This window comes from Cornus florida, unplaced genomic scaffold, assembly GCF_030987335.1.
Source record: "Cornus florida cultivar Cherokee Brave unplaced genomic scaffold, ASM3098733v1 CherokeeBrave_3.0.0_Hap2_Chr06, whole genome shotgun sequence".
In the NCBI taxonomy this organism is placed as follows: Eukaryota; Viridiplantae; Streptophyta; class Magnoliopsida; order Cornales; family Cornaceae; genus Cornus; species Cornus florida.
In genome coordinates this window covers 53433603-53448432 of record NW_026775576.1, presented here as the reverse complement: position 1 = coordinate 53448432, position 14830 = coordinate 53433603, and the positions used below count along the sequence as shown (strand labels likewise).

The 14830-nt window shown below is 40.9% G+C and overlaps 1 protein-coding gene across 1 annotated transcript; it reads left to right on the top strand.

Moving 5' to 3' along the window:
• Positions 1-11872: 11872 nt before the first annotated feature.
• LOC132314115 (uncharacterized) lies at positions 11873-13173 on the top strand. The gene is made up of 2 exons (XM_059813014.1): positions 11873-12028; positions 12577-13173. The coding sequence occupies exons 1-2, from the start codon at positions 11873-11875 to the stop codon at positions 13171-13173; spliced, it is 753 nt and encodes a 250-aa protein (XP_059668997.1).
• The last annotated feature ends 1657 nt before the right edge of the window (positions 13174-14830 follow it).

The window sequence follows — 14830 nt, the reverse complement described above, 5'->3', positions numbered from 1 at the left end:
CTCTAAGGAATTTGGGAAGTCTTAAGAGAGATCTTGAGCCGAGGAGTAGGAGTTTCCGAACCTCGCAAAAATCACCGTGTTATTGTTTGCAATTTCTCTTCCCTTATCTTTTTTACAATTGTGCTAAATTGATTACTTTCATATCATGATTTCATATGTTGATTATTGCATAATTGGTTATATTGTTGATTAGAAATTGTATTTCTATAATTTGTGAAAATTGGCCATTGACTCTATTCACCCCCCCTCTAGAGTCAATTCTTAGGTAACAACATGGATTCCAATTTTAATTATCCTTTAAACATCCCTAAAATTATACTAGAGATATAGGGAAAAGTGTAAAACAAAAAACTTGCCTTAAACTTTCGGATCAAAAGTTAAACTCCTTCTTCCTTGTTCTTCTCCTCTATTGGTCATTCTTCTTCTTCTTCTTCTTCCTCTTTCTCTTCCTCTTTCTCTCTCTCTAGCTTTCTCTCTCTCTAACTTTCTACCTCCACAATACGTGAATAGGGTTTTTCCAATCCTTTGGCAGACACAACATATATATATATATATATAACTATATCTAAATCCTATTCATAATCCAACTTTACTTTAATAAAAGTAAAGGAAAAAGAAAAATAGAAAATACATAAATGTATGCTAAGTTTATAACTAGCATGATTACATATATATATATATATATATATATATATATAATATCATTTATAACTATATAAATATACAACATTATACTATATATAATATTCTGACTTTAGTTATTAATATTAACTATTTATAATACTAATTGATAGGAAAAAATAAACCTAACCTACCTTGACCTAACGATAGAGGCAATTAAATGTTGACCAGCCGCCAGACCTCTTCGACTTTCGAACGATGATATTTTCATTGGATAAGAATGATAATATTTTATCATCAAGGATAATGAAAGATGACGTGGTTCAACAGGGTAAGGATAACCTTGGCACAATTTTAGGAAGTCAAAGGAGTAAATCACATCCCCGACAAATCTGGCAACAAATGGATCTCCTCTGATCTCGCACAAGCTGATGATAAAGGAGACCTCAACCATTGACATCGGCGGAACCAATTTGATTCCAATCGACAGCCATAAATAGAGCACCAAGCCGTTAAAGAAGGTACGGGAAAAAACCCCTGAACAAAAATTACATAATTATTATGTGATACGATTACAAGTATTGACTTGATCGCCGGAGGGTCCTCGGCTGGCACCCCACCGGTGCCATTCGAGGTGACGTCCCTTTGTTTTGTAGGTAAAAGCCATCGTTCTGAGTCGCGAGGATTTTCGCATCAACAGCTAGCGCCGTCTGTGGAAATGATTAGTTCTCTAAATAAATAATAATCCTGACGCGACTTGGCTCTGACAGCAAGAAGAAAGTTTTTTGATCATGGAAACCATCCCAAAGTCATCAGTTGACATCGGGTTTCCATATTCTTATATAAGGATGGATCTCTACATCATGATCACCCGTCCATCATATTGGGGGCAAAATAGTGGGTTGCGTGATGCCATCCAGTGTTCGATGACAATAATCAAAATTTGGCACGTCGACCTAGGCAGTCCAATGTGGTGTTTTCCATCTAGCGATGCTTGGTCCCCTCACTACTGAGGTTTGGTCGTCTAAGACCAAACTCTATCTCATATCTGGTAGAAGCCAACTACCAAGGCTTGATCGTTAAAGACTAAGGCCTAGTCCTTCTATGCCTATATAAATGAGTAGGTCTCACCCATCACGAAGATCACTACTAACAAGGGGGTCTCTACCTACTAGTAAAGCCTATACCACTGAGGATGTCTCTAATAACGGAGTCTCATTACTCCGTCTGTTCATGCAATCAAGGTGGCCTTCTACACCCAAGAATGTATCGAGGCCTTCAGGTCCAAGAAGGTCCAATGTCCCTTAAGATCCCATGTCCAATGAGGTCTGTATTCCCAAGGAGGTTCCTAAGTTAAGGGCGATCATTGGACCCAACAAGGTACTGGTGGTGCTATATCTACCAATAATAATCAACCCTTGCAATAGCACAAATCATTGTAAAATAGGGCTATCATAGGGGTAAGTCGAACCATAAGACTGCAAGTTTATGGTAACCAAGGTCTTTAAAATCACTTTGTTTGATGATAGAGGTGTAAGGTTTGGTTTTGTTAGTCATTTAGAAACTAGAATTGAAAATTGCATAAAACAATAATTTAAAGGAATTTAAGAGGAGAAGAAATTAGGTAGAGAGGGCTAGGGAAGTGAATCAACTACCAACCCTATAAACATGCTAGCTTATGATTAATATGGGGAACAACTTAGGTACATGGCAAACATATATAGCAATACAAGATTACTACATTATCTTCAAGAAGTTCATAGACTCAAGAATTAAGTATAATCCCTCAAAGTTTAACATGCTTGAACTACCTAAATTAGAGTGTAGCTATGACATGCTCACTAAGCTAAATACTATTAAACCCCTCAATAACTATGGTAATAGCACATAAAGTCAAGAATCAAGAATAATCTATCAAATGGAGGCCCTAAGCTATGAACTAACAAGCTTCTCATACAACATGCCAATAAAAATCATTTCACAATCTCATTTTCATTCTCACTATGAAAATGCAAGCTATACAATCATAAGAAAGTAAAATCTAAGACAAGATAATAGATTTAACATGATCATTTATAGAATTTAAGATCCATTACAACATGTGTAATGCTCTAGATTATGAAACCACAACATACACATTTCATTCCCCAAATTAAACAAAACTAAAGCATGCTTACAAGGAAGGGCTTCATCACCTCCCTAGAAAGGGAGTTAGTTACCCATGGAAGCAAGGGAGGAAGAAGTTGAGATAGGCAACCCCTCCATTTTCGCACCTAGAGGCAAGCTCTAACCCAAACTTTCAAGAACCCAATGTTTCTCTCTCTAGAAATCCTTACAAAAATGGGATATGTCTTTACAACCATATAAGCCCCTTTTATGAGCCAAAAATCCTACCTAAATCCATCAATTTCGTGGCTAAAAATCCATAGAAGAGTGCAGAGCCATTCATTCAATCAAGGGGACAGCATTGGGTAAAACAATGGAGTTGGCAACCTGCTGTCTGTAGCTTGGCAGGCGCCTGCGGGGTGTCAAAGATGTCCTCTACGCACTATAAAAGGGCACCTGAGGCTCGGCTGATGGTAAATGGTGGGCGCCCATAGGAACTGGCAGGGGCCCGTAAAAATTGAAACTCTCTGCCTTCAGGAGCCCACGGAGCTGGCGAGGCCCTGCGAGATCTGGAGGCTCTGCCCGTGGGCGCCTGCAGGATTTGCTCATGGATGGCAGGCGCCTGCCATGGCACTGTCCTGCTTTAAAAGCCCTTCTTGAATTAGGCCTTGCTTGACCTGATGATGCTATCTTCCTTTTTAGGCTTTGCAGAGAGTACCATGAGTTCAATGACACATTTTAGCTTGGAAAAGCTGAAGATCCCCGTCTCGGCATGCTTGTGATCTTTAAGAACTCACCAAAACCTCAATTTTATTTCTTTTTGAGGAACAAACCTGAAAATAAACAAAGACATGCAAATGAAGATGACCTATACAATAGAACCAATTAATGGACTTAACTAATGCAAATAAGGGCGCTTGATATTCGGCGCTTATCACACCCCTAAACTTACATTTTGCTAGTCCCATAGCAAAACCAAAATAAAGTACTCAATGAAATGACAACAATTGGAATACTACCCAAAAATGTCAACCATAGTGCAAGAAGATGCACAAAGCTCATTTGCAACTTAGAACAGAGAGAACATTGGAGATGGAATCATTATGAAGACTACCTTGTGTAGATGAAGCCTTAATATAACAAAATGGCTAAACATATTTTAATTCTCATGCATCAATATCATAGTCTATATAAATACTTTAATTGTCACATCTGTAATATAAATCAACTCTAGCTTCATTAAAAGTGAACCTGATTCCCAATATGTGGTTTTTACCTTCTTTTTCCCATTTCAAGAACATAAGTCTTCAAATCATCGAATTTCCCTTTTAAATGAGTTCTCTAAGGCATGAATTTATTCAAAATACAACTTTTGTTGTTGTTGTTATTGTTGTTGTTGTTTATATATATATATATATATATATATATATACATATTATTGTCGTGCAATGTCGAAGTTCCTTAAGCTTTCTAACTAACCCATGTAGCAAGTGTAAGGCCAACAACTCCCAAACTGGATGGCTTTAGGGTGCTAAGTGTAAGGACACTCCAAAGGCTTAATAATTCGAATTAGCAAGGCTACGAACTCAAACTAACCATATTTATTTATGTTTATTTTTGTAAATGACTGTGTAATGCCTAAGTCCCTTAAGCTTTCTAACTAACTCATGTAGTAAGTGTTAGGCCAACAACTCCCAAACCGAATGGCTTTAGGGTGCTAAGTGTAAGAACACTCCAAAGGCTTAATAACTCGAGTTAGCAAGGCTACGAACTTAAATCAGTCATTTTCATTATTCAAGTTTTTTTTTAGATTCATGCCAAAGATATCCATTCATTAGAGTCATCAATTCAAATCAACTGAGTCATGGTCAAGGTAAATCGGGTTGTATACCTCACGATTAAGTTTCTGGTGTGCATCTGTGAAGTGTGAAGCATGTAAGAGAATGAAATCCGACGAAAATCTAATTGAAGCATTTATACAAACCAGTTTGAATCAACATGATCATTTCAGATTTTTTCTTACTTTAAAACTATCATTTGCCTCTATACACAAAGTATTAAACACATGCTTCAATCTCCAACAAGTTCTAAGATTACAAGATCATTGCTTCCCAAAAATTATTTTATCAATTTACATGAGCAATTTAGCACATGCAAACAAAAATGCATACCAAAAATATAACCCTAAACTTGAATGTCACATTGTCCTCAATGTAGGAAGACAAAGAATGAATAATGAAAAATAGAGAGGGTAACAAGAGCAGTATTACCAAGTACAGGAGGAAAATCCGTGGCGGTGTGACAACATGCCACCATGTGAATTCCAAAAGCCACGCCCCCAAACTTGAATCTAAAAACCTGTCAACAATACAAATATATACAACAAGCGGATACGGAACATAAAAAGATATAAAAATAAGCAACTGTAATTTTATTTAACCAAAAACCGAGTATCCATGCAAAATAGCAAAAAGAATTGCAGGTATAAGTTCAAAATAGGAACTGAAAGGAATGCCAAACGCGGCCCAAAGTAAAGCAAAAAGTACTACTGAAAAGCAAAATATACTGAAAGCAAGAAATCACTCAATCATCGAAGTAGAGGATGAGCCACCGGCTCCGCCTGGTGGTCGGTTAATCAAAGATTGCAGCATGGCCTACAATACTGCTGTCCCTCCTGAGTCTCCTTACAAAAATCCGTAAGGGTGCCCTCTATGGTCTCAACTCACAGCTGTAATGTGTCAAGACGGGTACTAAGAGAGTCATAATCAACACGGGTTATGACAGGAGGAGGTGGCGTAAAAGGTGTTGGAGCAGCCGGTGTAGGAGCAATAGGGACAGCCGGACCACCCCAATCGAACACATCACCAATGCATGCTTGATGAGATGTCTTAAGCCGGACAGTGCTGGACTTCCATGCACTGAGGTCATAAAGAAAGACATCTATACTCTTATCCTCACAGTATGGCTTGAGCCTTTTGTTCTTGAGCAGCCTGGTAACCAAATAAGGAAGCGCCCAAGTCAGTGCATTATCCAGCTGCGTAACAAATTGATCATTATAAACCTTGAGAAGTTGGTCCCAGATGAGCTGCGGGACACAAAACCAATATCCCTTCTCAGTGGCATAAAGGGTGTTCAGAAAAACCCCTTTACGTTCAGAGTGCTTAGGGACGGGAAGGACATTTTTGGCAAGGACGGAGTCCAAGAACCACAGCCGGCATGGAAGGTAGGACTTGTTCATGCTGGTATTGCGACTGCCGATATAATTATTGTGGGAAATCTCCTGGACAATGTAGGGCAGAGTCACATCTGGAAAGCACCGTAGAGAGGCTGGTCCTCCTCATCCAAAGGAGATGTCAACGGACACTCCAAAGTTATGGCAAGGTCATCGATGGTAAACACAAAAGGCATGCCATCAATGGTTGTCTTAATGATATTCGGCTCTGCGCATAAATAGAACATGTTGGAGTAGAATTAGCGGACTGTACGCGGATAAAAAGAGTTAGCGTATGGTTTGAACAGAGCCTTAAGGCCACGGTCCTTCAATTCTTTGACCTCCTAAGCCGTTTCCGGGTTTTCCTTAAACTCGTCCTTAATGATAAATTTGGCTTCAGTTTCAATGGGCCACTCAGCCCAATTTGGAGTAGGAGCTTCCCCAGATGGTCCTTCAGAGGAACGAGCATGCTTAAAGAAAGTTTTGGGAGCCATTTGGAAAGAGTTGGCTTAGGCAATTGATCGAACACCTGGCGTGCAAGAACAAATTTCAAAAGGCAAGAATTGATTAAAATGGTGAAAACCCATAAAATTTTGACTTGCAATCAAGATATTCAAGCCCCAAACAAATATTACACCTCTACTTCATCAATCCCATCCTCTATTAATCCAAAAATTGAAAGAAAGAAAGAGTAGAAGAAGCTTACCCAAATTAATGGAGAAACCAACAAAATCCCTCTTGCTTGGTGGGAGATGGATGGAATGATGAGGGTGTGAGATGTGGTTTGATAGAAGGATGATGGAGATGGGAGAGGAAGAGATGGAAGTGAGAAATGAAGGGTTGAGAGAAGCAATGAAGGGTTTGAGTCGCTGGAATGAGGGAGAGGGAGATATAAGATTTGAATGGGCCTTGGAATGGCTGATTTAAAAGGGGGCCCAAAGCTTGGCGGGCGCCCGCAGGATGTTAAGGCTTGGCGTAGGCCAAGTCTGGCATGCAGCTGCGGGTGCCTGTGGCACTCAGCGGGTCCCTGTAGAATTTGGCGTGCGGCTGCGAAATTGGCCAGGAACTATTTTTTCCTTTTGGCGGAATGGAAGCTGTGTCGGGATCCAAAAATTTTCCAAATAGAAACTTAAGCTCCTATGGACCCTAGACACCTTGTACAACTCTCGGAACGAGAATCGGAGCTCATTTGCAAATGTGCTAATTTTGAGGTCCGAATTTTCCGTGACTTTTTTGGATTTCTGGGAAAATTGCCGAAACGACACTGAAAAATTTCGAAAATGGTAACAAGACCTTAAAATAACGAAGTAAGCCTAAAGTGACTTTTGGAACACAATTCGAGATAGTTTCGAAAAAGTTCAAATTTGGGCTATACTTAGCTAATTTCCTAAAAATTTCTGGCAAAAGCAACTTTGGAAGAGGGAAGCTTTGGAATTGAAAGAATTGCTTCCCAAGAGTGCTAAATTTAATGTTGATAGCTAGACGAACCATGATTCTGCATCAGTCCTCGTATATTGGGTCCGTTAATAGGACTTTTTCTACTTTTCGAAGCGGTACGATGCCATTAACATAAGGCTTAAGCCGTTGGCCATTAACCTTAAAGAGAGATCCATCAGTACGATCATGAAGTTCAATTACACCATAAGGAAAGACAGATGAGATAACATATGGACCATCTCACCGTGAAACCGGGAAAAAGTCGTAACTTAGAATTGAAAAGCCAAACTTTTTGTCCGGGGGCAAAAGACTTATTGACAATATGCTTGTCATGAAATGCTTTAGTCTTTACCTTATAGATTTTGGCGCTTTCATACGCATCATTGCGAATTTCCTCATGCTCATTGAGTTGTAATTTGCGAGTAGAGCCAACTTACTTAAGATCAAAGTTGAACCGTTTTATGGCCCAAAAAGCGCGGTGCTCTAACTCCTCTAGGAGATGACAAGCTTTGCCAAAGACAAGTCGATATGGTGACATGCCAATGGGCATCTTATACGCTGTCCGGTAGGCCTAAAGCGCATCGTTTAGTCTTAATGACCAATCGTTGCGGTCCGGTCGAACCATTTTTTTCAGAATATGCTTGATCTCACGATTAGATACTTCCACTTGACCAATCGTTTGAGGTTGGTAAGGTGTGGCAACCTTGTGAGTGACAGAGTATTTGAGATGGACAGATTTAAGATAGCGGTTACAGAAATGAGAACCTCCGTTACTGATGATGGCTCTAGGAGTACCAAATCGACTGAAAATGTTCGATTGAACGAACTTGACCATAACTTTATGATCATTGGTTTTGGTAGCCTTTGCCTTAACCCATTTAGACACGTAATCCACCGTTATGAGAATATACTCATAGCCATAAGAACATGGAAATGGTCCCATGAAGTCAATTCCCCACACATTGAAAATTTTTATGATTAAAATGGGGGTCAGGGGCATCATGTCTTTTCTTGACATGGATCCGAGCTTTTGGCAACGCTCACAAGACTTGCAGAAATTGTAAGCATCCTGAAACAAAGAGGGCCAATAAAATCCGCTTTGAAGGACTTTGTCAACGATTTTCTTGGCATTGAAATGTCCTCCACATGCAAGAGTGTGGCAGAAATTTAGGACACTAGAGAATTCAGTTTTGGGAATGCATCGCCGGATGATTTGGTCTAGGCAATATTTGAACAATTCCAGATCTTCCCAAAAGAAATTTTTGACTTGGGAGAAGAACCGGTCTTTCTCTTGTTTGGACCATTTGGACGGAATTTTTTCTACCACAAGGTAGTTGACAATATCCACAAACCATGGAAGATTTGTATGAGAAATCTAAAATAGTTGCTCATCCGGAAAGGAATCGCGAACCGTAGCAAATTCAGAAGATTTTTCAACGAGTAAACAAGAGAGATGATCAGCGACAACATTGTCTGTCCCTTTTTATCCCGAATTTCAATGTCAAACTCTTGGAGTAAGAGTATCCATCGAATTAGATGGAGTTTGGTCTTTTTTTTGGCGAGCAAATGCCTTAGAGTAGCATGGTCTGAAAATACAATGACCTTGGATCCAAGAAGGTAAGAGGGAATTTATCCAAGGCATACACCACAGCTAGCAAATCTTTTTCAGTGGTAGTGTAATTCAATTGAGCATCAGAAAGAGTTTTGCTAGTATAATAGATAGCATGTGGTAACTTGTTCACATGCTGACCCAAAACCGCACTCAATGTATAATCGGATGCATCACTCATAATCTCAAATGGGAGAGACCAGTTAGGCGGTTTTATGATTGGGGCTGAGGAGAGAAGAGTACGAAGCTTCTTGAAAGCTTCTAAACAAGCTTCATCAAAATTGAAGGGAATATCCTTGGTAAAAAGATTACCCAAGGGCCGGGATATTTTGCTAAAATCTTTGATGAAGCGGCAATAAAAGCCGGCTTGAGCAAGAATAGAACGAATTTGTCGAACAGAATTTGGAGGAGGAAGGTTAGAGATCAATTCGACTTTTGCTTATCAACCTCAATTCCCCTTTTAGAAATAACATGTCCCAAGATAATGCCTTCTTGGACCATGAAATGACACTTTTCCCAATTTAGAATCAGATTTGTCTCCTTACATCGTTGAAGCACAAGGGATAGATTATGGAGACATGAGTCAGAAGAAGATCCAAAGATGAAAAAATCATCCATGAAAACTTCCAAAAGCTTTTCAACCATATCGGAAAATATGGACATCATGCACCTTTGGAAAGTTGCCAATGCATTGCATAGCCCAAAGGGCATGCGTCTGTAGGCAAATGTTCCAAAGGGACATGTAAATGTGGTCTTCTCTTGATCTTGAGGATCAATTGCCACTTGGTTATAGCCGGAATAACCGTCAAGAAAACAGTTGTAGCTTTAGCCGGCAAGCCTTTCTAGGATTTGATCAATAAATGGGAGTGGGAAATGATCCTTCCTAGTGGTAGAATTGAGTTTCCAGGAGTCAATGCACACACGCCACCCGGTGGTGGTGCGTTGTGGCACGAGCTCTCCCATTGAATTTTTAACAATGGTGAGACCGGATTTCTTGGGAATAACTTGAGTGGGGCTTACCCACTTGCTATCATAGATAGGGTAGATGATTCCCGGATCTAGTAGCTTGATCACTTCTTTCATGTTTGGATTCAACCGGCGTTGTACCTTTCTAGAAGGTTTTGCATCGTCCTCCATATGAATGTGATACATACAAATAGAAGGGTCGATTCCTTTCAAATCAGCCACTACCTAGCCAATAGCTTCTTTGTGCTCTTGTAGTACCGCTAAAAGGCTATTTTCTTGGTCCTTTAAAAGGTCCGATGCAATGATGACTGGAAGATTTTTATTTGCACCAAGAAACATATACTTGAGGTGGACCGGGAGCGGCTTTAACTTAAGTTGTGGTGGAGATTTCAATGAAGGGACTAGAGGAGTAGTTGAAAGTTGAAGAAGTGGTTCTCTTGGCACTTTCCAAGGAGGATAGTCCATGATAACACTAATGTTGAGCAAAGAATTTACTTCTTAGATAGATTGATTGATATCAAAGTTTGCAAAGTCAAAGTGAGATATGCAAGTTTCAAGAGGATCCTTGCTCAGAATGAAGGGGAGAGATTCTTTGACCACTTCATCGACCACATCAATGAGAAAACAATCATCCTCTTTGGAATGATGTTGAGTTGCATGGAAAATGTGGAGTTTGACTTACATATTTCTAAAGGCAATATCCATCACCCCGGTTCAATAATTTATCGAAACATTAGCCGTAGCTAAGAAAGGCCTACCGAGGATCACGGGAATATGTTTCTTTAGATCATAGACCAGTTCCGTGTCAAGAACCACAAAGTCTATCGAGAAGTAGAATTTGTCTACTTTGACGGTGACATCTTCAAGAATGCGCCGTGGGTGCTTGACCGATCTGTTAGCAAGCTGCAAGACCACAGAGGTTGGCTTAAGATCCCCCAACCTAAGTTGTAAGTAAATTGAATAAGGAATCAAGTTCACACTCGCTCCTAAGTCAAAAAGGGCCCTTTCTATCTTGTTATCACCAATAACACATGAGATTGTCGGGGCACCTGGATCCTTATACTTTAGAGGAGTGCTGTGTTGAATTATCGCATTCACTTGTTCAGTTAGTCTTACGTTCTTTGGTAAATGACTTTTAGAAGTGCGTTTTTTAGTACAAAAATCCTTGAGAAATTTGGCATAGGGAGGAATTTGCTTGATAGCATCCAAGAGAGGTAGGTTGATCTTTACTTGCCTAAAGACCTCCCACATGTCCTGAATTTTACAGCTTTTGTTCCCAAAATGTGTTGATTCTTGGAGATGTTGAAGAAACGGAGCCTTAGGCTCATAAGAAGTCTCTACATTTGGGGTCATAAGCTTAGAATTTTCAATGTTAGACTTTGGATTATCAAAAGTGAAATTTAGATTAGATGTGTGGAGGGAAAAAAAATCACGCCAATCGCGAAACAACACGTAGCAACAAAAGGCAGCCCACAACAAAGTTAAAAAAAGTTGGAAGCCCATAATGAAACATAAGCCCAGCGAAGGAAGGCCTACTTAAAACAAAGGTAGAATGAACAGGCCCAACTCTGACAAGGCCAAAACTCTATAACGCTCGCAATAATGTCAAATACATGATCTATATGCATAAATTACCCACGTTTGGGAATAAAAGCCAAGAAATGGCTCCATGTAAATTCCTAAGCAACACTTATAAATAGAGCCTCAACAAAGGTGAAGAGGAGGAAATTATGAATATTACTACTATCTCAAAGATTTGTTTGCTCCCTTCTTAATTTTTCTATGTGCTTTCTGTAGTCAATCTCTTTAGGTGTTCGGGTGTAAAAAATTGCACCCACACTTTGGCGCCGTCTGTGGGAAAAATTGCACCCACACTTTGGCGCCGTCTGTTCCCTATCCCTTGTATACAACATCACTCCAAAATGGCAATAGAGCTAGACACTGTTCAACCGCAACAACAGGAGACCATGCAGAAGATACGCGAAGAGATGCAAGCGCAACTAGACGTCCTGCGACAAGCAAATAAAGCCAGCACTAAGCAAATCAATATGCTAAGGCAGGCTCGAGAAACCAGCGTGGTACAAATCAGCACTCTACGCAGAGAAAACGAAAGATTCTGAGGCAACGCTCGACGGAATGAACAGCCGAACGACCCCGGCCTAAACGTCAGAATGAAGATCCCTAAAACTAACATGTCAGAGCTGAATTCACGGGCACAAAACTACATCAGACTTAAAGAAAATGAAGTAACTAGGCAGCGAGAGCTATACTAATCACAGTAGAGAATCGATCGAAGGAGCGATCGAGCACCCCGAGGGCCCATCAGGAACCCCCGACTATTGAGGGACGAGCCCCTGAAAAGAAATCCCGAACAACCGAAAGGGTCACACCGCTTAAAGTAACACTGGCCAAACTGTACCAAGAGACCAAGGCAAGAAACATCTTCCAGATCCCACCACCAATCAGACAGCCAATGGAGTAAAGAGACCAAAATAAACACTGTGCATTCCATAGTGATTTTGCTCACCTAACCAATGATTATAGGAGCTTAAGAAGACAGGTGGAAGAGTTAATAGCCAAGGGCGAGTTAACTGAATACTTGATTACCCCGGGGAAATAAAGGCAGCAAAATCGAGCCTGGGCAATTCCAAAAGCCGCAGTAGATAGCCATCCTATCCGGGTAATTAACGCAATTCATGGCCGTCCGGAAGAAGACGAGCAATCGGGAAATTCCTACAGGATCCAGCTCAAACAAGCCCATAAGCTGTGGAGGATTGGGGAAATCAATACCGTCGACTGCAAACCCAATCCAGCACAAGTTTTGTTTCATAAAGGGGATCTCAGAAGGGTGCAACACCTGCACGCAGACCCATTAGTAGTTAGTCTACTAATGGCCAACTGTCTGGTCAGACGAGTACTGATTGACCCCGACAGTAGAGCTAATATCATGACAAAGTGGACGTTCGATCAGTTAAAATTGGCTGCAGACCAGATTTGTCCCACTAAAAGTCCTTTGGTAGGATTCGATGGGAGAAGAGTGGAGCCCACAGGTGTGATCACGCTATCAGTCACTGTTGCTAAAAGATCCCTAAAAGAGAACTTCGTGATTGTGGATATTCACCCGACCTACAATTTGCTAATGGGTCGAGGATGGATCCACTACATGGAAGGAGTCCCATCAACCCTGCACCAAGTCATGAGATGCATAAGCCCGAATGGTTAAGAGATCATCGATATCTGGGGGGACCAGGTAACAGCAAAGAAGTGCTACCACACGACGGTTTATCCTTCCGAAAAAGGTAAGAAATTGTTGAAATAGCAATTACTGAGCTCTTCCCCTCCAAAAGAGACAGAGAAACCGAAAGAAGAGCATCTTACTGTAGAACCCCTAGAAGCCATGCAGATAGTCGCAGGGGACGAGCGCAAGCTGACCTACATAGGGACTCTCCAGTTAGTTAAGGAGAAGGAAGAACAGGCAGAAATCCTAAGGAAGAACGCAGACATCTTCGCTTGGAATCACTGGAACATGCCGAGAATTGACCTACGGATGGCCTGTCATAGCCTGAATGTGGACCCCAGCTACCATCCGGTAAAACAAAAGCAAAAAAGGTTTGCCCCCGAAAGGAATAAAATCATTGCCGAAGAAGTCAATCGACTTTTAGAAGCAGGGTTCGTTAGAGAAGTCCAGTATCCTCAACGGTTGTCAAACGTGGTGGTTGTCCAGAAAAAGAATGGTAAATGGCGAGTGTGCATTGACTTCACCAACCTGAACAAAATGTGCCTAAAAGATAGCTTCCCACTCCCCAAGATCGATTAGATGGTAGACGCTACGATCGGATATGAAAAACTAACTTTCCTTGATGCTTACTCGGGATACAACCAAATCCCGATGAACCCTTCGGACGAAGAAAAGAGTTCTTTCATCACCGAACAGGGACCTATTGCTACAAGGTAATGCCCTTCAGGTTAAAAAATGTAGGAGCAATTTATCAAAGGCTGATCAACAAAATGTTCGAAGAACAGATCGGCCGAACAGTCGAAGCTTACATAGACGATATGGTTGTGAAAAGCAAAGTTAAGAAAGATCATCGGCAACACCTACAGGATGTGTTTGATACTCTCAGGAAACATAGAATGATGTTAAACCAGCAAAATGTTCATTCGGAGTGTCCTCGGGACAGTTCCTCGGTCACCTGGTAAGCAAAAGGGGAATAGAGGCAAGTCCCACTCAGTTGGCAAAATTGCTACAGGGTCAAGAGCCCCGAACCGTGAGGAAAGTCCAAATCCTCACTGGGAGAGTAGTGGCTCTTAGCCATTTTATATCCAGATTATCAAATAAGTGCAAACCGTTCTTCGACGTAATCAGAGCTAGAAAAAGGAGATATCTGGGGGGCAGAGCAGAGAGAAGCTCTCGTGAAACTCAAGGAATACATGACAAGTCCCCCAATTCTATCTGCTTTAGAACCCGAAGAGCCGTTGTACCTCTACTTAGCAGTATCTCAGTCAGCAACCAGCTCAGCCTTAGTAAGAGAAATGGGAAAGAAGCAACACCCGGTCTTTTATTCCAGTAAGGCCATGACTGACGCAGAAAACCTGTACTCAATGGCAGAAAAAATTATCCTTGCTCGAATTCAAGCCAAAAGGAAACTCCGACACTATTTTGAGGCTCATCGGATAGTAGTTCCCACGATACATCATATTAAAGCAATTCTCAGTAAACCAGACATCTCAGGTCAGATCACCAAATGGGCAATTGAATTAAGCTCCTTTGAAATCCGGTACGAATCATGCACTGCCAAAAAAGGGCAAGTGGTTGCGAATTTTCTCTTGGATATTGCCCCAGGGGAAAAACAGCAAACCACGGAAGAGCCTTGTTGAGA